General features: G+C 42.4%; 1 protein-coding gene across 1 annotated transcript; it reads right to left on the bottom strand.

Moving 5' to 3' along the window:
- Window positions 1-745: 745 nt before the first annotated feature.
- LOC126234969 (trans-aconitate 2-methyltransferase-like) lies at window positions 746-26,425 on the bottom strand. Its single transcript, XM_049943708.1, has 3 exons — window positions 26,240-26,425; window positions 12,315-12,532; window positions 746-899 (listed from the first exon to the last, which is right to left on the bottom strand). The coding sequence occupies exons 1-3, from the start codon at window positions 26,423-26,425 to the stop codon at window positions 746-748; spliced, it is 558 nt and encodes a 185-aa protein (XP_049799665.1).

Here is a 26,425-nt window from a genome sequence, read left to right as displayed (position 1 = left end):
TAAAGCACATAGTAAAGGAAACTATTTCTTTATATGAGTAGTTGGTTCTTTTCACTAAGTAATGCTAGTATTCTAAACAATATAGTACAAATAATGAAGTATATCTGGATACAATGCAACACCGCAGAACCGAAATAGCTGTTGTCCGGGTCTTCTTGCTAGCTAGGCAAAAATTCTAACCATTACACCACCACAGCACGATGGTCAACATTGGTGCACGAACTATCCAAGTTTAGTGCCCTCCCCAACACAAACTACAATCCATATCTTCTGTTTATTTTCCCTCACATTGTCATTACTGCCAGGGCACTCTGATATTGGAATAGCACCCTAGCGTTGGATGTAATGGGAAAGATAACGAAGAGGCTTTAATGTCTCAGGGAAACAATTATAAGATCTATAAGATCTTCTATGGTACAGGACTTTAGCACTACGTCCAACGCTGGGGTGCTATTCCAATATCGGAGTGCCCTGGCAGTAGTGACAATGTAAGGGAAAACAAGCAGAAGATATGAATTGAAGTTTGTTTTGGGGAGGGCACTGAACTTGGGTATAGTTCGTGCAGCAATGTTGACCATCGTTCTGTGGCGGTGTAATGCTTAGCATTTCTGCCTAGCAAGCAAGAAGATCCGGGTTCGAGTTCCGGCCAGTGCCCAAACTAATTCATTTCTTCTGCTTCGATCATTATCGTATTGTTGTAATGTTTCATCCTCGTGTAATATGTTTTTATAACTTCAAGAGCAGTTTAAACAAATTTTTCTATTACCAGCATCGAGTCTTTCCAGTCAGATTCCTGCGCCATCTGGTAGTAAACCGTGTAGAGGTGAGTGTGCGCAATGAGCGTGAACAGAGCATCGCCGCTGGGCGCCATTAGCTTATAAATGTTTCCAAGGGAACGCCTGTGAAACAGAGGCATTACATTATGATTGTCGTGATTAGATGTCCTAGCTCATTCGACGTTCGCAACAGCACTTCAGTAATTGGTTACATAATACTGCTATAGACGCCACAAAATCACATGTGAATATTTTTTCGGCAATTTTACATCCTATATTTCCTCGATTTGCAGAGTGCTAAATATGATTGAAGTAGTCACTGCGTGGACGAGAATTCTTTAATACCGAGACAATCTTTAGATCTGAAACAAAGTTAACTGGTTCAGCTGTAACTGGAAATTAACTGGTTCTTGGTGAAACTTTTGTACGAAGCAAACGAAATTGTTGTTTAGTATATCTTCTTGAGCTGATTACCTTACTATGAATATAGGTGAACGTTTTCTTTACTAAGTCTGATGCATTTATATCGTCTGCACTACATGGTCTTATTCCATTGCATACTTTTCCTGTTATTGTTAATTGCAGAGTGCCTTCTTTCATACAAGAAATAAAATTTGATAAACTGTTTTGCCTTTATTACAGTCGACCAGTTACGGACCCTGGAATACAATTATGTACTGAGGTAAGGTCTTATTTTTCTCCACGTCAATCTGTAACAACAACAACTGTACATATAATAATTTTTTTCTTCTGATTTTCGTTAAATTAGTGTAATCGATGTTCTGATTTCATTTCTTTTTCTTTTCATGCCATGATGTTAAAGGAACTGTAACCAATTTTCGATGTGAATATTAATGTTTATGTCAAATTGCAAGCAATATTATAACAAAATGGAAATGTAAGAAATGTTGAAACTGTTGTAAGATGTTAAAGTTGTATTTATGCGCCTGGTCCATACGTAGGCAATGTATTAGGATATGTGGAATGCAAAACCTTTGGTGAATACCCTGTCTGTAGGGGAGCGGTAAAAGGTGGATGGCAGGCGAGCGCGGGAAAATGCACACGGGCGCGGCACGGCAGAACGGGCTCGGCAGTCGTAGTAGTCGGAGTTGAGCATCGGTCTGAGAAACACGCTCTGGATCGAGGAGGCTCTCCTGGAAAACGTGATTTCATTGAGCCTCGGATGTGCCGTTTCCGACGACTATACAGCATGGCTATATTCCATAGGCACTAAATGGAAAAGTATTGCGACGCTAAGAAGAAGCAAAGTGCCGATACATCAAGAGCCATAACCGTGATTGTATGTGTGCTTTGCGCCTCGCCATCTCGCCGCCCGCCAACCACCGCATCGATACGAACAGGTTGAATCTTTTAGTACTGTATTCGTGTGGACCAGTGTTACTTTTGTTCCTGACTGTTCAATAACAACTTAACTTTTACCAGAACTGTCCTATCATTTAATTATCCTCATCACTAACCTAGACATGGTCCTTTCCACATGTTGTGAAATCCGAGTGTCCCGAGATGAAGATTTAGAGTTTATGTTAATAATAATTACCTGCAGACCTAGCGGTGTTAGTATGATGTTTAAAGAACTTTATTGTTAATGAATATATAAGTAAAGAACAAAGGTCTGATAAAGTTGGAAGATAATGTTGAAATTGGTTTAGTAATGAAGTTTAATTTATTTGAGGCAGATAAAATGATAATTAAATGAGCAGGAAATAAGACAAAAAGAGTAGGAAATCATATATTGGAAATCTTGAGTGCTTCATGATCTCAATAATTAAAATTTCAGTACAGTGATCATAACAGTTTCAGGGTCCCCCCCCCCTTTTTTTCTTTTCTATTCATCTAAATTCTGAAGTGTACTGAACTGATTTGACCAGCAAAGTTAAAGTCAATATAAAACCAAAATTTATTAGTGTTTTACCTTTTTCAAAATTGACATTGTATGTGTGTTTCGAAAGTGCTATTTCTAGGGTAACCTATGCCCGATTTCAATTAGATCAATGGGCAGTAAGAAGTTTGTAGTAAACATTATAGTGTATTATTGTGTATTTTTGGCTTGTCCATATTAGTACAGAAAGTGAAATTATTAGTTCAGTAGATTTTCTGGTTCTAAAAGTTACCATATTATGAAGTGTTATTACGTGTTGTTTTGTATGAAAGTACAGCAACTTGTACAGGGAAGAAACTCAGCTAATGCCTAATTAGGCTGGCGACCGTTTTATTAACAAATTGGTAGCATCTGTTGTGTTGTTTCTTGTCCGTCTTAACGTGTAGTTGCACTGCAGAATTGCTTGACGTATCAATGTTGTTACTGAGTGGGTGAACGTCTGATTTTGCCTCCATTCAGGTACACGCGGTCAATATCTACCCCAAAATCCTTTCTTATAAGGTGAAGCCCGTCAACTTACCATAGTACAGGCTTTAATAAGTATCGTACGCAGTAGCGTAGGGTTACAAATCTAGTCTTTTGAAGTGAGTTAAATTACATCTAACCTTTTCACTTGGAAAGTGAAAATCTAAAAGATGTAACTAACTTTTTCAGAATCCAGAAATTAGATGGAGGTAATTTTCAATTATGGAACTATTAAGGGGAAATTATCTTCTGCGCTGAGAAATTGCTGGACATTGTTTGATCAAGTAAAGTAAGGCTAGTTGAAGGCAGAAACGCACGGAACTTGAGACATGCTTATTTCGTCTGCTATGGAATCCGACCACCTACAAGCTCATGTCGTGGGCTACAGAAAATGTTATGTGGAGTCAACTTAAGATAATTATTCACGAACAAACACCTGTAATAAATAAAGTAACATGACGTTACAGATAGAAAAACATTCAGACAAAAGATATTTGTTTGGGAAGTTGGTCAGAGGGAAATTAGAAAACCGGCTGGAACATTGTGGTCTGATGAAAGAAAGACTTCATTCTGGAAGGATGAGACAAATTTGACACAAAGGCAAACCATCAAAAGCAACATTGACGGATTGTACCTCACGTGGTCCTATGGGATCCATACGCGAATAATAATAATAATAATAATAATAATAATAATAAAAGAAATAACCCCCGTGGAGGCCCGGGAAAAGAATAGGCCTCCGGTATGTTCTGCCAGTCGTAAAAGGCGACGAAAAGAACAAACCACTAATAGGGCTAACCCCCCTTTTAGTGTGATTACTTGGTTCAGGACAGAACTAAAGAAGCCTCGGACAAGCGCCGTCATGGTCGGGGACGACGCTTGAACCCTATGCCCGCCCACAATGGTAACGACACTGCTAGCCAACTGGAAAATGATTTAAATCCAAATAGAGGTGTTTTGCAGGATATGCTTCCTGCAACCACCCTAGAAGGAAAACAAAGACAGAGGATGAGATGGTCAGATGAAGTTAATCGACACCTCATGTTCTGTTATTACCAAGCAACAAACCTAGGAACCAACACAACTGGATACAGATCACAAGTATACACAACATTTATTACCAGATACCCGGAATTAAAATTTTTAACACAACAGCGACTAGCTGATCAGATCCGTGTAATAATAAAAAATAACAGGATACCCCAGTCAGAATTAGAAAACATCAAACAACAAGTACAACAAATACCAGAACAAAATAATGTGCAATCAGAAGAAGAAAATACAGTAATGGACTCAAACATCCCAGAGCAAACAAACAAAGAACAACACGCATCAATTAAACAATCAGAGGAAAACGAAATCTTAAGACAGCCACCAGAACAAGCACAAATAGAACACGAAGTGACACACATGTTAGATATAGAAGAGAAATTTCAGCTGACATATATAGAATACAAAGACAAATACAGACATTAGACCATTCTTGCATAGACCACCAAATAACCCACAAGTCGAAACAACAATAAAAACTATCAACACAATCATACACAACAAAATAAATGAAAACACAACTATGGAAGAGTTACAACTACTGGTTTATATAGGAGCACTCACTACACTAAATATACACACTAGACAGAGATCAGAACCAACCAACACACAGAAGAAACCCACAAAACCAGCATGGCAACACAGGCTACAGATCAGAATAGAAAAACTGAGAAAAGACATTGGACAGCTAACACAATTTATAAGAAATGAAATCTCGGAAAAAAAACGAAAAAGGTTAGGTAAAATCTCACAACAAGAAGCGACAGAGCAATTAGACGAAAAGAAGCAGAAATTACAAGCATTAGCCAAACGACTTAGAAGATACAAAAAAAGTGAAAATAGAAGGAAACAAAACCAAACATTCAACACAAACCAAAAGAAATTTTACCAGACAATAGATAACACACGCATTAAAATAAACAATCCACCAAACATAACAGACATGGAACACTTCTGGAGCAACATATGGTCAAACCCGGTACAACATAACAGGCATGCACGGTGGATACAAACAGAAACAGACACATACAAGATGATACCACAAATGCCTGAAGTGATAATTTTGCAACATGAAGTCACCCAAGCAATTAATTCTACTCACAATTGGAAAGCCCCTGGAAATGATAAAATAGCAAATTTCTGGCTAAAGAAGTTCACCTCAACACATTCACATCTAACTAAATTATTTAACAGTTACATTGCAGACCCATACACATTCCCTGATACACTTACACATGGAATAACTTATGTGAAACCTAAAGATCAAGCAGACACAGCGAACCCAGCTAAATATCGCCCCATAACATGCCTACCAACAATATACAAAATATTAACTTCAATCATCAAACAGAAATTAATGACACATACAACACAGAACAAAATTATAAATGAAGAAGAAAAAGGCTGTTGCAAAGGAGCACGAGGATGTAAAGAGCAACTGATAATAGATGCAGAGGTGACATATCAAGCTAAAACCAAACAAAGGTCGCTACACTACGCATACATTGATTACCAAAAAGCTTTTGATAGTGTACCCCACTCATGGTTACTACAAATATTGGAAATATACAAAGTAGATCCTAAATTGATACAGTTCCTAAACATAGTAATGAAAAATTGGAAAACTACACTTAATATCCAAACAAATTCAAATAATATCACATCACAGCCAATACAGATTAAGTGTGGAATATACCAAGGAGACTCATTAAGTCCTTTCTGGTTCTGCCTTGCTCTGAACCCACTATCCAACATGCTAAATAATACAAATTATGGATACAATATTACTGGAACATACCCACACAAAATCACACATTTGCTATACATGGATGATCTAAAACTACTGGCAGCAACAACTCAACCAATTACTAAAGATAACAGAAGTATTCAGCAATGATATAAGTATGGCTTTTGGAACAGACAAATGTAAGAAAAATAGCATAGTCAAGGGAAAACACACTAAACAAGAAGATTACATATTGGATAACCACAGCGACTGCATAGAAGCGATGGAAAAAACGGATGCCTATAAATATCTAGGATACAGACAAAATAGGAATAGATAATACAAATATTAAAGAAGAACTAAAAGAAAAATATAGACAAAGACTAACAAAAATACTGAAAACAGAATTGACAGCAAGATACAAGACCAAAGCTATAAATACTTATGCCATACCAATATTGACCTACTCATTTGGAGTAGTGAAATGGAGTAACACAGACCTAGAAGCACTCAATACACTTACACGATCACAATGCCACAAATATAGAATACATCACATACATTCAGGAATAGAAAGATTCACATTAAGCAGAAAGGAAGGAGGAAGGGGATTTATCGATATAAAAAACCTACATTATGGACAGATAGACAATTTAAGAAAATTCTTTATAGAACGAACAGAAACTAGCAAAATACACAAAGCAATCACTCATATAAATACATCGGCTACACCACTACAATTTCATAACCACCTCTACAACCCTTTAGACCACATAACATCAACAGATACGAAGAAAGTAATTGGAAAAAGAAAACGCTTCATGGCAAGCACTCGTATCATCTAACACAGCCACACATCGATCAAGACACATCCAACACATGGCTAAGAAAAGGCAATATATACAGTGAGACAGAAGGATTCATGATTGCAATACAGGATCAAACAAACACCAGGTATTACAGCAAGCATATTATTAAAGATCCCAATACCACAACAGATAAATGCAGACTTTGAAAACTACAAATAGAAACAGTAGATCACATCACAAGCGGATGTACAATACTAGCAAATACAGAATACCCCTGAAGACATGACAATGTACCAAAAATAATTCACCAACAACTTGCCATAAAACAAACTAATAAAACAACACGTTCCCACATACAAGTATGCACCACAAAATGTACTGGAGAATGGTGAATACAAATTATACTGGAACAGAACCATTATAACAGATAAAACAACACCACATAACAAACTTGACATGATACTCACCAATAAAAAGAAGAAATTAACACAACTAATCGAAATATCCATACCCAATACAACAAATATACAAAAGAAAACAGGAGAAAAAATTGAAAAATACATCCAACTGGCTGAGGAAGTCAAGGACATGTGGCATCTGGATAAAGTTGACATTATACCAATTATACTATCAACTACAGGAGTCATACCACACAATATCCACCAGTACATCAATGCAATACAGCTACATCCAAACTTCTATATACAACTACAGAAATCCGTAATTATTGATACATGTTCAATTAATCGAAAGTTTCTAAATGCAATATAACATATACCGTACAGTTAAAAGGAAGTGACGCTTGATCAAGGTCCGCGTCACTTTCCATTTTTAACCAGACTTAACATGTGAGAAAGAAATAATAATAATAATAATAATAATAATAATAATGAAAAATACATCCAACTGGCTGAGGAAGTCAAGCTTTTCGCAGATGATGCCGTAGTATACAGAGAAGTTGCAGCATTAGAAAATTGTAGCGAAATGCAGGAAGATCTGCAGCGGATAGACACTTGGTGCAGGGAGTGGCAACTGACCCTTAACATAGACAAATGTAATGTATTGCAAATACATAGAAGGATCCTTTATTGTATGATTATATGATAACGGAACGAACACTGGTAGCAGTTACTTCTGTAAAATATCTGGGAGTATGCGTGTGGAACGATCTGAAGTGGAATGATCATATAAAATTAATTGTTGGTAAGGCGGGTACCAGGTTGACATTCATTGGGAGAGTCCTTAGAAAATGTAGTCCATCAACAAAGGAGGTGGCTTACAAAACACTCGTTCGACCTATACTTGAGTATTGCTCATCAGTGTGGGATCCGTACCAGATCGGGTTGACGGAGGAGATAGAGAAGATCCAAAGAAGAGCGGCGCGTTTCGTCACAGGGTTATTTGGTAACCGTGATAGCGTTACGGAGATGTTTAGCAAACTCAAGTGGCGGACTCTGCAAGAGAGGCGCTCTGCATCGCGGTGTAGTTTGCTCGCCAGGTTTCGAGAGGGTGCTTTTCTGGATGAGGTATCGAATATATTGCTTCCCCCTACTTATACCTCCCGAGGAGATCACGAATGTAAAATTAGAGAGATTCGAGCGCGCACGGAGGCTTTCAGACAGTCGTTCTTCCCGCGAACCATACGCGACTGGAACAGAAAAGGGAGGTAATGACAGTGGCACGTAAAGTGCCCTCCGCCACACACCGTTGGGTGGCTTGCGGAGTATAAATGTAGATGTAGACATGTGGCATCAGGATAAAGTTAACATACCAATTTTACTATCAACTGGAGAAGTCATACCACACAATATCCACCAGTACATCAACGCAATACAGCTAAATCCAAACATACACAACTACAGAAATCTCTAATTATAGATACATGCTCAAATACCCGAAAGTTCCTAAATGCAATGTAACATATACCGTTCAGTTAAAAGGAAGTCACGCTTGATCAAGGTCCGCGTCACTTTCCATTTTTGACCAGACGTAACGATTGAGAAAAGGAAGATAATAATAATAATAATAATAATAATAATAATAATAATAATAATAATAGAGACAATATATGTTTTACTAAAGAATATCGCATTTTGATATTTTTGGGCAACATATTAAGTTTAAATATAAGTATAGTCACATTCTGATGTTGGTGAACTAGTGGGAAATCCAGACAAGACAGCTGAATATGTAGATGGACTTCAGACGAAATATGGTTCGTTTGTACCTGGTTGTGGGATTCCTGTGTCAAATATGGCAGTCTTTCGACAATTTAATAGCAAAGTTACTGAAAGAATGGCAACGTTTGTCACAGACTGAAGGAATGGCAACTGCATTCGCTGCTATTGAGGTTAATAAAGGCTAGAAGGCAGTGTTCACAAAGTACTTCAGGCAAAGCGTCCATGAACAGAAGTAATGCTCAGTGCTACTATTGTCGCAGTAAATGTCATTATAAGGCGGAGTTCAATAAAGAACTTAAAAATATGAATAGGAAGTCAATAATCTAAACATGAAGCGCTGACTGCAGAGATTAGAAACTATTTGGCTACTGTGGTAATTTTTGTACTGTACTGCATAAGAAACATTAATTCTAACAAAGGATGGTGTTCAATATTTAAATCGCTTGCGAAGTTTAAGACCTCCTATCCAGGTAGAAAAAGCGACTACGTCTGTTCATTCATATGATGCCGTCGCAGCTTCGCAAAACCCAAAGCTAAGTACAACAGCTAAGATACAGAAATCAGCGAACAAGAAAACTAGAGCACACTTTCTTAGGTCCACCGAGAACAAGGATGCCAAAGATGTAAGGAAGAAACTTACCGAAGCAACAAATCCCAAGAGAGACAAGATTAGGATCAAATCAATCCGGACAACCAATAGCGCTGTCATAGTGGAAAAGGAAAATATTTAAGTCAGAAAGCTTCAAGAGATGACGTAGCATTACGTCTCTATGACATAGGGTTCTCCTCACCTAGCGTAAGATGAATGCTACCGTTGCAATATAGCATCAGAGAATATTAAGTGAAAGAGTCTGGTGTTCGTCATACCGCTGAGCGGTCTGGCAATAACTAGCACAACATACAGATGCAAAGGCAGATGAAGTTTATTTTTAGAAATATATTTTGGTGAAGATTGAGTTTAGATACACGAGTATAATGAGATAACGTTGTCGCTGCATTACTTGCTCGTGCTTAATTTATGTGTTTGAGACGGTAAATTTTCTGTGTGATTTTTCTTTAGTGATTTGAATTGGTTAATTAGATTGTTGAGACTAGATTAACCAAAATTATCTGCTCACATGCCTTGGATTAAGAGCTATAGATTGACTACTCCTGCAGCATTTCATGAACTTGTTTATATAAGAAGTGAATTTTATAAAGATTGTTTTAACTGATGAAAGTAAGGTTTATAATATAGCTTTCAAACTATATTCTCTTCTGTATCATTCAGTGGTGCAGTTTCATCCCCCGTCTTCTTAATAAACTTTTCGTTATCAATTGAGTGTTGCCGCATTGTACTTAGCGGAACACAGTTACTCAAGGCTTTAAGTGTGATGTGCTACTTTTCCTAGCTTCCCTTTCGGGCCAAGTTTTCTTAAGCCGGTTTGCTGCTGCGCTGCGTTCTAACGTTTACAACTTTCGAGCAGTATCGAGTTTGCGCTGCACACGGTCAAGTCGTGAACGTTTGTCAGGGCCAGTTTAAAATCACTGTTACGACACATTAAGATCATTTACAGTCACTGTTCCAAATTTTCATTGGTCAGTTTAGTTCATGTCTCATTTCTTTTGTCAGGCATTCTTACTCATAGTGCATTGTTACAATCTCGCGAGTGTATTTTTTAATGTTCGGAATTTTACTTACGAGGAGAACACAGCAAGAGCCATCATCTGATTTCCCACGAACTTACAATGGAAGAGGAGTCGAAATAAGCGAACACGTGTCTCGGCTTATCTATCGATACTCTACCGTTTCTGGAAAAAGTTTTGGGGGTATTTTAGAGGTACTGTATGTGCTTTTTACCACGTGATATCCTCAGACGATATGGTGGAACAGTGATTAGCGTCGCAACATCTTAATTTTGCGTCCTGAGTTCCAAACTCCATTGTTTTTATTTTATTTTATTTTATTTTTTTTTCATTTATCTACCCCTGTGCGTAGAAGCTTACTTTATGAAACTGTGTCTTATTAAATTCTGGGGATACAAGTGAGTTATATTAATTGTTAAAACAGAACTGGATTTCAAAGTGAGTGTCACATTAACATGCATGTGTGTATGGCGTGTTGAGTACAATTTTTTTGTAAATTCTCATATTCTGATATTTCATTCTCATATCAATTCTTATATTAATTCTCAGTTTATTGATATGTTTATCTTTGAGGAAGGTTTGGTGCATTGATTTCGATGAATCGATCGTAGAAACATTCGAAAAACATATTTCGCGCACGAAGAGCATCGCGCGAAGGCAGGTTTGCCGCAATGACATTTCTTCATATGATTATCACTGAGGAAAGAAACGTCTTTAGCGCTGATGAATATTTCGCGCAAACCACGCATAATGAATCATTCTTCCGGAAACTGGTGCTTACAATTTTCTATGAATAAAGATACACTGCAGGAATTTCATCAAAAACAGTTTCTAATAATTCTCATTTTTAAAAATTCATTTATGCGACATACAATTAGTAGGTAAATAAGGACAACGTTATATCTACGCACACTGGGTAAGATTCTTGTAGTATTCTTCTACAGAGATGGGTACATGAAAACAAAAGTAATAAGCGGGTTTCGAACACAGGTTGCAAAATTAAGAAAAAATGGTTCAAATGGCTCTGAGCACTATGTGACTTAACATCTTAGGTCACCAGTCCCCTAGAACTTAGAAGTACTTAAACCTAACTAACCTAAGGACATCACACACATCCATGCCCGAGGCAGAATTCGAACCTGCGACCGTAGCAGTCGCGCGGTTCCGGACTGAAGCGCTCGGCCACCGCGGCCGGCGCAAAATTAAGTACCTCGGAAACTTCATTTTTTTTTTCAGGAACTGTCGGGTATCTACAGATAAGCCGAGACACGAGTTAGCTTATTTTGAGCTCTCTTCCCCTGAGCGAAGTCCCTGGAAAACAGATTGTGGCACATGCCGTGTTAGCCTCGTTAGTCAGCTTGGATTTGGAAATTTGCAGGGCATTTTAACAGAAGTGTTATGAGCATTTATTCTTACAAAGCTTAGTTTGTAATTTTGTATTCTGGAACTGCAAGAGACGTACTGTGACATTCATTGTAGCACTGTTCACTGAAATGCAGAATACAGAGTTTCACTTGATAGCTTCCTTAGTGTTTGAGTTTATCTAAGTCTTTTGCTGAAAGTTAATTGGAATACAGTTACACTATTTAGACGGATTTTATGACTCCATCAGATAGCGTTTACGTAAGCACAGTGCTTTGCTTGTTCAGTCGATACCGCGCGTGTGTGTGTGTGTGTGTGTGTGTGTGTGTGTGTGTGTGTGTGCGCGCGCAAACAAATTGCATACGACTGGAAACTTTATGATTGTTCGTATGTCCACTAAGCTGGTAGCCGCCTGCTTGCCTGATGTTACAGACGCGGTGCAGCAGCAGGAAGGAGAAGACGATGCCGAAGGGCGCGCACCGCCAGAGCAGGCTCAGCTCCACCTCGAAGGAGTCGGCGTCGAACAGCTCGTAGCAGACGCCGGCGCGCGAGTTGCGGAGGCGTGCGTGCTGCACGAAGCCAGGGTGCGCGTCCGCCCCCACCAGCAGCACGCGCTCCGGCAGGCGCGGCGCCAGCACCTGCCGCAAGGAGGAGGCAGAGGGTGTACACACACACACACACACACACACACACACACACACACACACACACACACACACACACACTTTGTCGACAATTCCACTCTGCAATAGCACGTGGGAAGAACCAACACCTAAGCCTTCTCGAGTTTTTCGTATTTTATTGCAACGGTCATTTCCCACTGGACGGGTTGTAGTCAATAAAAGATTTTCGTGTTCGGAGGAGACAGTGACAAACTAGGTGGAAAGAAATGCAATGAAAAACAGGTTTTGGTTTAGTGGTCGCCACTTCAACTCTCATATCTGACACTACTTCGTGGTAATACAGAATGTGATGTCTTTTGAACTTCCTCGATGTCCTCCATCAATCCTATCTGGTAAGGCCCCACACTGTGCAGCAATACCCAAGAAGAGGATGGAGAAGCCCAGTGTAGGCAGTCTAGTAGATCTGTAGCACCGCCAATGAAACAGTCTTCAGTTAGCCTTCCCATAACACTTTCTAAGCTATGTTTACGATTTCAGCTTTCGTAATTGCAATCCGTACGTAATGTCGCGAAACTACCGTACATAAGCAAAGACTACCGTAGTTTGTCCTATAGCTTTGGACGGTTACGGCAGTACCCACATTACCTGTATCTTGGATGTGTTGCATACCAGTCTGGCGCTAACTCTCAACGATCGCTTTCTTTACAAATTCGATCAGTGTTTTACTACATTCCCCTAAAACAGAAAACAGTAACCCGTCTAGAAACGCGGGATATATAAAGGTCTGGGTAACCTGCAACACATTTTTGTTCTACATACTCATCCTCCTGTCTTTTACTTAAAATAAACAATGTTTATAGCAGTACAAACAGTCTACATTTAATTCATGTTTTATTCGAAAATCATTGATTCTTGACGTGAAACAGAGGGATGCTGTTGTAAAAAAGAAAACAATGCAATTTCCTCCACAAGAAGGCAAAATAAAAGACGGATCAAACAGCGCTTCAGTACTTCGAACTTACACAAAACATGGTCCTGTTTTTATGATCAACTTTGCATATATCAATAACAAAGCTCTTGCCTTTGATTATGATGAACAAGATTTAACTGAGTACAAAATAAAAATTGTATATATTTTTTGTTTTTGTGTGAAAATTATACTTACAGACGTATGAAGTACAATTGATACTCAAAAGTAATTCGTTTTGTCACAAAAGTGCGAAAGCTACCCAATGAAATAACTATTCTTACTTATAAAATGCAATTTATATTCTCTAAGGATATAAAATACGCAACGGACTAACGTCGAATCATGTGCGGTTCCAATTATATGCAAAACAACCAAACAAAAGTGAAAGAAGTAGTCGGCTTTTTCCTCTTGCACATCCATTTGTTTCTTTCCCTACGAATTCTACCAGTACTACCGAGAGACAACCATTTACTACATTTATTTTGTGTACCAAAACTACGAAGCCGTACTTTTGGTAGAGTGCAGCTCTATCCCAAAGTACTTAGTTGAGGTGTGTGCTTTTAAAATTCTTATATATCTATAACGGAAATTCAATGAATGTTTTTAGTACTCATGTGCAGAACATTACAATTTTCACTGTTTATGACTGTGACAAAACTCGTTGAATCCCGCCATCGTATTTTGTATGCCTCCTATTTCAGGTATTAAGGTCTATACAAAATTTTCGCTGACCTTTACAAAATTCCGATATTAAAGTTTCTACATTCAGTATGTTATGCAAATTATCAAAATTGTAGAAAACGTCCCCTACATAACTTAGAGCATCTAGTTTGTTGTCGTGATTGCAATGAGAATTACTTTCATCAGAAATGGCATTAAAAGTTATTGCAACTAGAAAAATTCTCACCTCTAGGCTTAGGGGATAACTTACAAATTAACAGATATATGCAGAAGGAAAGACCACTTTCAAATTAAAAGTCTAGTTATACTCAATTCAATAACATTTGCATTAGCCCAAACCTAATTAGTTTAAAATATGTGTTGTTGTTGTTGTTGTGGTCCTCAGTCTTGAGACTGGTTTGATGCAGCTCTCCATGCTACCCTATCTGTGCAAGCTTCATTTCCCAGTACTTACTGAACCCTACATCCTTCTGAATCTGCTTAGTGTATTCATCTCTGTCTCCCTCTACGATTTTTACCCTCCACGCCACGCTGCCCTCCAATACTACACTGGTGATCCCTTGATGCCTCAGAACATGTCCTACCAACCGGTCCCTTCAAACTCCTCTCCTCCCCAATTCTATTCAATACCTCATTAGTTATGTGATCTACCCATCTAATCTTCAGCATTCTTCTGTAGCACCACATTTCGAAAGCTTCTATTCTCTTCCTGTCCAAACTATTTATCGTCCATGTTTCACTTCCATACATGGCTACACTCCATACAAATAGATTCAGAAATGACTTCCTGACAAATCTATACCCTATGTTAAATTTCTCTTCTTCAGAAACGCTTTCCTTGCCATTGCCAGTCTACATTTTATATCTTCTCTACTTCTACCATCATCAGTTATTGTGCTCCCCAAATAGCAAAACTCCTTTACTACTTTAAGTGTCATTTCCTAATCTAATTCCCTCAGCATCACCCGATTTAATTTGACTACATTCCATTATCCTCGTTTTGCTTTTGTTGATGTTCATCTTATACCCTCCTTTCAAGACATTGTCCATTCCGTTCAGCTGCTCTTCCAAGTCCTTTGCTGTCTCTGACAGAATTACAATGTCATCGGCGAACTTCAAAGTTTTTACTACTTCTCCATGAATTTTAATACCTACTCCAAATTTTTCTTTTTGAATAGCATCGGGGAGAGGCTACAACCCTGTCTCACTCCCTTCCCAACCACTGCTCCCTTTCATAACCCTCGACTCTTGTAACTGCCATCTGGTTTCTGTACAAATTGTAAATAGCCTTTCGCTCCCTGTAATTCACCCCTGCCACCTTTAGAATTTGTAAGAGTATTCCAGTCAACATTGTCAAAAGCTTTCTCTAAGTCTACAAATGCTAGAAACGTGGGTTTGCCTTTCCTTAATCTTTCTTCTAAGATGAGTCGTAGGGTCAGTATTGCCCCACGTGTTCCAACATTTCTACGGAATCCAAACTGATCGTCCCCGAGGTCGGCTTCTACCAGTTTTTCCATTGGTCTGTAAAGAATTCGCGTTAGTATTTTGCAGCTGTGACTTATTAAACTGATAGTTCGGTAATTTTCACATCTGTCAACACCTGCTTTCTTTGGGATTGGAATTATTATATTCTTCTTGAAGTCTGAGGGTATTTCGCCCGTCTCATACATCTTGCTCACCAGATGGTAGAGTTTTGTCATGACTGGCTCTCCCAAGGCCGTCAGTAGTTCTAATGGAATGTTGTCTACTCCCGGGGCCTTGTTTCGACTCAGGTCTTTCAGTGCTCTGTCAAGCTCTTCACGCAGTATCGTACGTCCCATTTCATCTTCATCTACATTCTCTCCCATTTCCAAAGATTTAAATGATACTGTTAAAGACTTCACCTGGTCGAGATTTTCGGTACAATTTATAGGAAAATTACTGTATATATCCGGAGTCTGGTGATACGCTTTTGATCGCATGATTTTCCTGAAGCCAGTATTCACGAGCAACAAAAACTAATTAAAAATTACTAAATTTTAATAGCTTTCAATGTGCAAGATTATTCCCATAGTCACAAACCCATGATTCCAAAATGCGTAAGCAAAAATTGCTGATGATTAATAGAGGTTGCTCGTAAGGAATAGTATATAAACACAGTAAAATCAGTCTCGTCAGCCAGTGAAAGGCATATAAAAACGCTTAAGAACATGCTGGAACGACGTCTTTATAAGGCCAACACTCGCACCGTTTCAGTCTTCATTCTGCTCGGTCTACCATTAATATTCATTCATTCTGCTCGCAGTCTGTTCATTCTGCTCCTAGTCTTCTTTTGCTATAGCTTCAGGCTATCTGGTCTGTACTTTAACCCAGGCTCGAGAACACTCCGTTTAATTTAGGTTGAGAACATTTTATAATTATGAGTAAGACATCAAAAATTCGTATTTTCGTTCGAATAATATTTCTAATTACAATAAGGTGACAAACGTCATGGGACATTCCTCCTAATATGGTGTCTGGCCTTTTTCTGCCAGGTGTAGTGCAAAATATCTATGTGGCATGGACTCAAGTCGTTTGAAGTTCCCTGTCTACAGCCTCCATAATTTTGAAGGTGTTGCTGGTGCAGGATTTTTTTTGCACGAACTGACCTCCCGATTGTGTCCCATAAGTGTTCGATGGTTGGCCATATCATTTTCTCGAATTGTCTCAAATGTTCTTTAAACCAGTCGGGAACAACTGTGGCCTGTAGACATGGCGTCGTCGTTTAGGAACATTAGGACCATGAACAGCTACAGATGGACTGAAACACCCGAGCATAATAAATTCCAGTCTACGATCACTTCAGCTAGAACAGAGCACCCAGTCCACTTAATGTAAACACACCCACACCATTATGGGGCCAACACCAGTTTGTACGGTGCCTTGTTCACAACTTGGGTCTATGGCTCAGTCGGGTCTGCGCCACACACTGGCATTACCATCAGTTCTTACCAACTGAAATCGGGACTCATTGGACCAGGCCATGGATTCCAGTCGTGTAGGGCCCAACCGATATGGTCATGAGCCTAGGAGAAGCGCTGCAGGTGATGTCGTGCTCCTAGCAAAGGCACTTGCCTCGGTCGTCTGCTGCCATAATACATGAACACCAAATTTCGTCGCGCTGTCCTAACGGATACGTTCGTCGTACGTCCCACATTGATTTCTGTGGTTATTTCACGCAGTGCTGGTTCTCTGTTAGCCTTGACAACTCTACAGAAACGCCGCTGCTGTTGGTCGTGTAATGAAGGTCGTCGACCACTGCGTTATCCGTGGTGAGAGGTAATACCTTAAGTTTCTTCTACTGGGCACACTCTTGATAATGACTCTCGAAATACTGAAATCCCTAACGATTTCCGAAATGGAATATCACACGCATCGAGCACCAACTACCATTCCGCTTTCAGAGTCTTAATTCCCGTCGTGCGGGCATAATGACGCCGGAAATCTTTTCACATGAAGCACCTGATTACAAATGACAGTTCCGCCAACGCACTGCCCTTTTATACCTTGTGTACGCGATAATATCGCCATCTATGTACGTATATATCGCTGTCCCTTGAGTTGTCGCCTCAGTGCACAGTAACTGTTCTGTGACTCTTTACGTAACTACTACGTGTGAAGAAATGATACTTCGTCTTTACTGAGTGTACTTTCAGTAGTGAAAACTGCTAAGCTCCGCATATGTCCGTACTAAATATCTTTGAGCGAACATTATTATATAGTGAAAGACCTGTTCATTATCGGTAGGATCTGAAGGACGTGATTAAAGATAGGTGAACTCACCATCTTGAACTTAAGCTTCTGGCTATTCATTGTAAAGGTAGATGCACTGAAACCGCGAAACTGCCGAAAGGCTTTTGTCACGACCGGTAGATTTAGTTGCATGACAGGCTCAACTCTCACTCGACACAATACAGAAATCTCAATTTTCTAATTTGTTTCCTTTTTCGGATGCCTTTACTAGAAAACTTCATTTCAAAGCAATTTAAGAGGGTTGGTCTCATGGTAGCATACATATTTCCTCTACATTGTGTGACAAAGTGAAACACCCAAAAGATAAGTCCAATGTCAGTGATACTTTCTACGAGTACACTCCATAGGCGGGTATGGAATTCTGTTGGATACAGAACGGCCGACAGATTGCGTTTCTGTTCTTCGTGTTTAGTGTTGCTACCAAGCATGATAAAGAGTGTGTCCAGTGATCAATGAAGGATACGGAGATGTGACGTACTCGTCAGAGACAGCATTATACGCAACTGCCAGTTTAAAAGTGGCTTCGTTGGGTATCTCCATGTGGGGCGGCTGGTAAATCGCGCAGTATTCATATTTGTGGGGCGTTCGGATATGACAGTGGTCTAATGTTGACTGCATATGAACCTGGGGCGGGGGGGGGGGGGGGGGGGGCAGGAATGTTGTTTATTTTCAGTAATGGTCCATATAGTTTTAAGTGGAAACATTCCAAATTGGGGTACCGCAGAAGTATTATGGGCTAGCAGTATTCGCTAGGGTTGTATCGTTCGCTGTATTCTAGCTTAGGTTACGTCCGTCAGATTTTCCGATTGTGGTATTGGTTGGTTGGTTGGTTTGGGGTATAAAGGGGCCAAACTACGTTGTCATCAGTCTCTCTTTCTGACGCAAGCAAGGCTCAAGGTACAAAAACACCAAACACCCCACCTAAAAAGAACACGAATGGAACGAACAAGGAACGGGGAAAACACACACCACAGGGAATAGTGGAAAAGTGGAAAAAGGTATTAAAACATGGAGCATATGGTCTGGGCTGGCTGATCACAATAATAAAAGAGGATGAGCCAGCCACTCTCCAACACATTAAAGTGTCCGCCTCAAAAACACAAGGCCAGATGAACACATGTAGCGAAAAAACGAGCACCAAGACAAACAAATGCAAAGAGATTGCGATACAATTACAATGGAGGGAGGGTGGCAGCCTCTGAGAGAAGGCTAAATGCCCGCCCTTAGATGGTCCGATAAAAACCCCCCTCATGACTAAATCTGCTGTTGAGGCGTTGTCGCCCAACAGCGAAGGTAGCCACAGAGCGGCTAAATGTGCTCAGTCTAGCAAGATGTGGACGACAGTCATATGTGAGCAACAGTGACACCGAGGTGGATCCTCGGGACGGAGGAGGCAGCCATGTGTTAGCCATGTATGGCCAATGTGGAACCGGTAGGGAACCACAGAGTCACAGAGAGGCCCGCATGGACGTCTTCCACACATTCATAGTCTCCTTAAGGGTACGCAGTTGTGCGTACTGAGATTATGCCATTCCGTCTCCTAAAGCTGGAAAACCTTGCGGTGTAATAATGATCGCAGGTCAGTTACAGCGATGCCGATCTCCAGAAGCGGTTTCTGTGTAGCCTGTTTGTCCAGCCTGTCAAGTTCATTTCCTGGGATTGCGACGTGGCCTGGGGTCCACACAACCACCACTGAACGACAGGACCGTTCCAGGGCATAGATGGACTTCTGCATGGACGCTACCAAAGGATGGCGAGGGTAGCACTGATAGCTTGTAGGCTGCTCAAGGAGTCAGTACAGAGAAGAAATGACTCCACCGAGCATGAACGGATGTGCTCAAGAGCACGAGATATAGCTACCAGCTCGTCAGTGGGAACTTGCAGCCATTGGGCAACGATTGCTGTTCAATATGTGCTCCATGGACATACTCTAAGCCGACGTGATCGTCAGCCTTCGAGCAGTCGGTGTAAAACACTTCGTGGCCTCAGTACATGTCAAGAATCGAGAGGCAGTGACAGCAGAGCCACGGGGTTAACCGAGTCCTAAGCGCCATGTGAAAGGTCCAGGTAAAGCCGCGGCCTAAGTGTACTCCATGGAGGTGTACGTGATTGGACCTCAAGTATAGGTGGTAGAGGCAAGGACTGCAGTTCAGAAAGAAGGGGTCGGACATAAACTGCTTTCGGAAGCCCTAACCTGGGCCGCTGATGTGGGAGATGAACCACCGTGGGTGGGAAAAGGAGACGGTAATTCGGATGCGCAGGAGAACTACGGACGTGTGCAACATAAATGGCGAGCAGATGAGCAAGCCTAACCTTCAATGGAAGGACTCCGGCCTCCACCAGGACGCTGGTCAGCGTACTAGTCCTAAAAGCTCCTGTCGCTAGGCGAACGCCACTATGGTGCACTGCGTCTAGCAAACGCAACGCTGAGGGCGCCGCCGAACCGTAAACCAGACTCCCGTAGTCAAAGCAGGATTGAACAGGGGCTCTGTAGAGCTGCAGCAGCGTATAGCGTTGTGCACACCAGTTGGTGTTGCTCAGGCAGCGGAGGGCATTGAGGTGCTGCCAGCACTTCCGCTTCAGCTGACAAAGGTGAGGAAGCCAAGTCAATCTGGCCAATCTGGCGTCGAAAACCAGTCCTGAGAATCGATATGACTCCAAAACAGTGAATGAATCGTCATTAAGGTAAAGTTCTTGTTCTGGATGAACGTTACGACGCCGACAGAAGTGCATAACACGCGAATTTGCTGCCGAAACCTGGAAACCGTGATCTATAGCGCATGACTGCACCTTGTGGATGGCTCCCTGTAGGAGCCGCTCAGCAACACCAGTACTGGTGGAGCAGTACGAAGTGCAGAAGTCTTCTACATACACAGAAGTTGAGACGGATGGCCCTACAGCTACTGATCATTAATGGCTACAACAAATAGAAATACAATACAGAGCCCTACAGGACACCATTCTCCTCGATATGAAGTGAACTATGGGAAGCACCAATTTGGAAATGGAAAGTACGGAGAGACAGTAAATTTGGGTAAAAATCTGGAGCAGGCTCGGAGACCTCACTCATGCAATGTGGCAAGGATATGATGTCAGCAGGTCGTGTCACACGCTTTTCCTGAATCAAAAAGACTGCAACCAGATGTATGAGTCTGGAAAAGACTGTTCGGATGGAAGACTCGAGGGTCACAAGATTGTCAGTGGTAGAGCGACCCTGGCGGAAGCTGCGCTGACATGGAGCCAGTAGTCCACGCTACTCCAAGACCCAACCCCACCACCGACACACCACACGTTCCAGCAGCTTACAAAGAATGTTGGTGAGGCTGATGGGCCGGTAGCTATCCGCATCATGTGGGTTCTTTCCGGGTTTGAGCACTGAAATGATGCTCTCCCGCCATTGCGATGGAAAGACGCCATCACACCAGTCCAGTTGAAGAAGACGAGGAGATGTCGGTTGTAGTCAGATGAGAGATGTTTAATCATCTGACTGTGGATCCGATCTGGGCCAGGAGCAGTGTCGGGGCAAGGTGCAAGGGCACTGAGGAGCTCCCACTCTGTAAATGAGGCGTTATAGGATTCACTGTGGCGTTTAGTGAACGAGAGGATTTTTCCCTTTCAGCCACCATTTGAGAGTGTGAAAGGCTGGGTGGTAATTCTCCGACACAGAGGCTAGAGCACAGTGTTCAGCAAGGTGCTCGGCAATCGCGATTGTGTCGGTAGATAACACGCCATTTATGTTAACACCAGAAGCACCTGTTGGGGTCTGGTACCCGAAAGCAAGTTATATCCTTGCCCAGACCTGGGAAGGTTGATGTATGGCACCCAATGGACAAGATATCTCTCCCAACACTCCTGCTTCCGTCGTTTGATAAGTTGGCGAACGCGAGCAGGGAGCCATTTAAAGGCTAAGAGGTTCTCCACGGAAGGGTGCCGGTTATGCTGCTGTAGAGCTCGCCGACGCTCCTTAATTGCTTCAGCGACTTCCAGCGACCACCAAGGGACTGCCTTTCGCTGGGGCATCCTAAAGAGCGAGGGATCGTGTTTTCTGCCACAAAAGATTGTTGTCACCTGCTCAACAATCACATCGATGCTCCCAAGTGAGGAGATTCAACAGTTACAGCAGAGGGTTTCTCAGTCCGCATTGTTTAAAGCCATCTGGGCAGGCGTCCGTGTGCCTGACGCCAGGGCAGTGACAGGAAGATGGGGAAGTGGTCACTACCACACAGGTCATCATGTGCTCTCCAGTGAATAGATGGGAGAAGTCCTGGGCTGCAAATTGATAAATCAATGGCCTAGAAACTACCATGAGCCACCCTGAAATGTGTGGTGGCCCCAGTATCTAAGAGGGAGCGGTCAAATTGCGTCAGTAAAGTTTCGGCATCTCTGCCTCAGCCAGTACGCATGGTACCACCCCACAAGGGGTTATGGGCATTAAAATCTCCCAGGAGTAGGAAAGGTTTAGGGAGTTGATCAATCAGTGCAGCTAATACATTCAGGGGTACTGCACCATCTGGAGGAAGATATATATTGCAGACAGTTATTTCCTGCATTGTCATTCTGACAGCCACAGCTTTAAGAGGTGTTAGAAGGGGCACATGTTCACTACAGACTGAGTTTAGGACATAAACGCAAACTCCACCTGACACTTATAGGCACTACAGTTCCTGTAATATCCCTCATAGCTGCAGAGGGCAGGGATATGCATTGGCAGAAACCAGGTTTCCTGGATGTAAATGCAAAAAGCAGGTGTAAAGCTTAACAGTTGCCATGGCGCAGCCAGGTGGTGGGAAAAACCGCCGCATTTCCACTGGAAGACGATGTCATCGTGAGACTGGGGAGGCATGGAACATTCAATGAGAGAGGTTACGCCTCAGTCACCTGCTGCCACCGCTTATTGGCTGAGCAGGCTGTATCCATTGTGTCTGAGGATCTGGCGAGATCTATGTCCTCAGCGGACGTCAGAATCTCCACCTCCTCAGAGAAAGAGCTTGGAGGTTGTGGCGGTGGCGGTGCCACTGCAGTGCCTTGGTTCTTGGGGGTCTTTTACTTTTTAGTTTTCTCTCACTGCTCCTTTGGTTTGGCTGGCTGGGAGGGCTTCACTGATTCAGTCTCAGGGACTGAGGATGACAGTGAAGCCCTAAGACCAGCTACCTGTGGTTGCTTCAGCCACTGGCAGGTATCTGCTTTGCCACTGGTAGGAACCTGGAAAGGGAGTGTGACCCAAGGGATCCCTTCCTGGCGAGAGGAGCCAAAGAAGACTTACACTTCTCTGGCTGAGGAGTGGGAATTGATGTCCCCAATGGTTGGGGGCGGGTTCTTGATGCTGAAGTAGGTTGTGCAGGACCAACAGGGAGGCAAGTGCCCCCCACCATCAAGGGGCCAGCTGGAGTCTGACAGCTCTGAGAGCCAACTGTGTGCGATGGAACGAAAGATAGTAGAACCGTTGTAGCAGCAGCGTAGGTTGATGTGATATATGCAAGATGTAACCTCTCACGTTTTCTCTTAGCCTCAGTGTAGGTCAGTCGGTGCAGGGTCTTTTATTCCATTATTTTTCTTTCTTTCTGGAGACTCCTGTAGTTTGGCGAGCAAGGCGAGTGGTGCTCTCCACAGTTGACACAGATGGGAGGCGGGGCACAGGGCGTATTGTGATGTCAATGGCGTCCACAATCCCGAAAATTGATTCTAGATGTACAGTGGGAAGACGTATGGTCGAACTTCCAGCACTTAAGGCACAGAATTGGGGGGAGGGATATATGGCTTTACATCACAGCGGTAGACCATCATCTTGACCTTCTCGGGTAATGTGTCTCCCTCAAACGCCAAGATGAAGGCACTAGTGGCAACCTGGTTCTCTCAGAGCCCGTTGGACCCGCTGGACGAAATGGACACCTCGCCGCTTTAAATTCGCATGCAGTTCATCGTTAGACTGCAAAAGAAAGTCCCTGTGAAATAAGATTCCCTGGACAATATTTACCAAAACATCACTATCTTGTCACAGGCGAGCAGTGGCCGTGACTGGGCAGAGGATGCTATTTTGATGAAGGCCAACCCTGAATGCATTTTTGAGAAGCCCTCCACCTCCCCAAACTTGTCCTCCAAATGATCCACAGAAAACTGAGGCTTCATGAACATGAAAGATTTCCATAAACTCTTTTACATATGAGGCACTAGGGCGAATAAGCTTCACTGCCATCCTTAGCCTGGTGTTCCTCCCATGGTGTGGCCAGGGAGGGGAACGATTTGGGATCATATTTATTGGCATTGAAGTTAGACTTTGCTCGCTGAGAGACTGCTGGCGGCGGACCCCTAGCAAGAGGTCACGTACTACGCTTCATGGTATGTTATCCGCCCTGATGCCACCCACTCCAACCAGGGGTCCTTTCCACAGGTGCCACCCAGCCGCAGCAGGTTGACCATTGCCAGGGGTTCCGATGCCCCAGGGTGATGGGCATCTGCTCCTTGGCATACATGGGGAATTTACGGCGCAGGTCTTAGCAGAGCGATCCCTGTGTGGTCAGGGGGCTCCAACGAACAGGGTACATGGCGGCGCCACCACGACGGACTGGCTACCGTGCTGGATATCAGGCACCAACGAGCTAAATACTCCATTACCGTCGACAGTGCAGAAAGCGATACCGCACAGAGGATGGAGGAAAACGCACCCAGGGGGTGTCCTCGCCCTACAGTTGGAGAATGAGCGGAAGTGCAGATCGACGTCGGCGAAGGATGCGATAGGTCTCAGAATGATGGACACGATGCACAGCGTAAGACGCCCTTCCCTAACTGGCTCGCTCTTAGCGGCGAAAATTTTGTAAAATTGAGTTAAAACCCTACAGGGGACCATCACAAAGGCTGAAACGTGTAGGACTCCTTTTAGTCTCCTCTTACGACAGGCCTATTCTAACCCCCAGACTCGCAGACAGAGCTTGTGGTATTTAGCTCATCGTCATTCGCAGATGGCTTTGGACAATCTGGATATGACCTAAAACTGTCCCTTTTTGTCAGTATTTCTATTGCATGCGGCCTGACTAGCTGAAGAATAACGGACGACGACGACGAATACGACGACGAATACGACGACGAATACGATGTCATTACATCAGAAGATATTAACAACTGTAACACCAATAGTTATCGATATACTTTGTCTCTTGTAATAAATAGGACATATGGAGCTATAAGCGGTGCATTTCTAATATTCTTTCAGGAGTGCTAGTTCTGCAAGGTTCGCAGGAAAGCTTCTGTAAAGTTTGGAAGGTAGGAGACGAGATACTGGCAGAAGCAAAGCTGTGAGGACCGGGCGTGAGTCGTGCTTCAGTAGCTCAGATGGTAGAGCACTTGCCCACGAAAGGCAAAGGTCCCAAGTTCGATTCTCGGTCGGGCACACAGTTTTAATCTGCCAGGAAGTTTCAAAATAATAGATGTTTCTTTTACATTTATTTCGATTGCGAGACAGTAGATTAACTAACAAGATTTTATAATATTTTTGGGATAAGTAGTCCACAATAAGCTGTTTCAACGAAGTAAAAAAGGATTTAAACGATTTAGGAAGAAACAATATAAAAACAGAAGATGTAAACAGAAGCCTTTCTGGGAAAGTATCGAAAATGGAAGGATTCCAAGGCAGGATAACTAAAAAGACGAGTTCGAAATGTTCTGAAGACAGGAAGAAGAAACTTAACAGATGAAACCATACTGGTAGGAAATAAAAGAACGAAGAACTAATGTTGGAATGTGGTCCTCAGATGACCTATTCGCAGTAAGAAATATAGTTGCATTACGAGGTACAAAATTATCTACAGCTGTAGGAGAGGGATTTTATGAGATAGTAAGTTCTGAAAGAGAGAAATTTAGACAGACTGCGCCATCCAGGAGCTTTGGAAATGAGATACTTTTGGTAAAGAAGTGTGGTTAGTTTTAATGTGTTGACAGGTGCATACATAACAAAACCAGACACTGTTTTAGTAAATGTATCATTACCGGTCTTCAAGTTTTAGACATGAATTCTCTAATACAGTGAGGCAGAGCAACCCAGAGTCCTGCTGCTTAAAAGGGCAGAAGGTGGCTGATGGCTGTAATGGGGCACAAGTGTTTTCTCTCGAGGGATCTATTGTTTCTGCTTAGTTTGTTCTTTCTTGTGTCTTCTTTACAGATGGGCCTCTATCACAGGATATCCCCACCACCCTTAGCCACTGCTACCCCGCCCCCTGCCCCGTCAGCCCCCTATCAACCGCCAACAGATTGACAAGTGCAGGGTGAGGCTGGAGGAGTAGGATCAACAGCAGGTTGTAAGCACTCACCCAGGCAGTGGTGTCCCCCGGGCCGCAGCCCAGGTCGAGCACGGTGAGTCTGCGGCGGAGGGACCCCGCCCTCAGGACTGCCTCCGCCTGCGGCCAACGCAGCAGCGGCCAGACGGCGTCCACCGCCTCCAGGGCCGCCAGCCGCTGTGGCGCGCAGTGCGCCGCGTACAGCTCCGCGTCCAGCAT

The sequence above is a fragment of the Schistocerca nitens genome, chromosome 2 (assembly GCF_023898315.1).
Source record: "Schistocerca nitens isolate TAMUIC-IGC-003100 chromosome 2, iqSchNite1.1, whole genome shotgun sequence".
Lineage (NCBI taxonomy): Eukaryota > Metazoa > Arthropoda > Insecta > Orthoptera > Acrididae > Schistocerca > Schistocerca nitens.
Note: the sequence above shows the minus strand (reverse complement) of the source record. Positions and strands in the feature narration are given on the sequence as shown.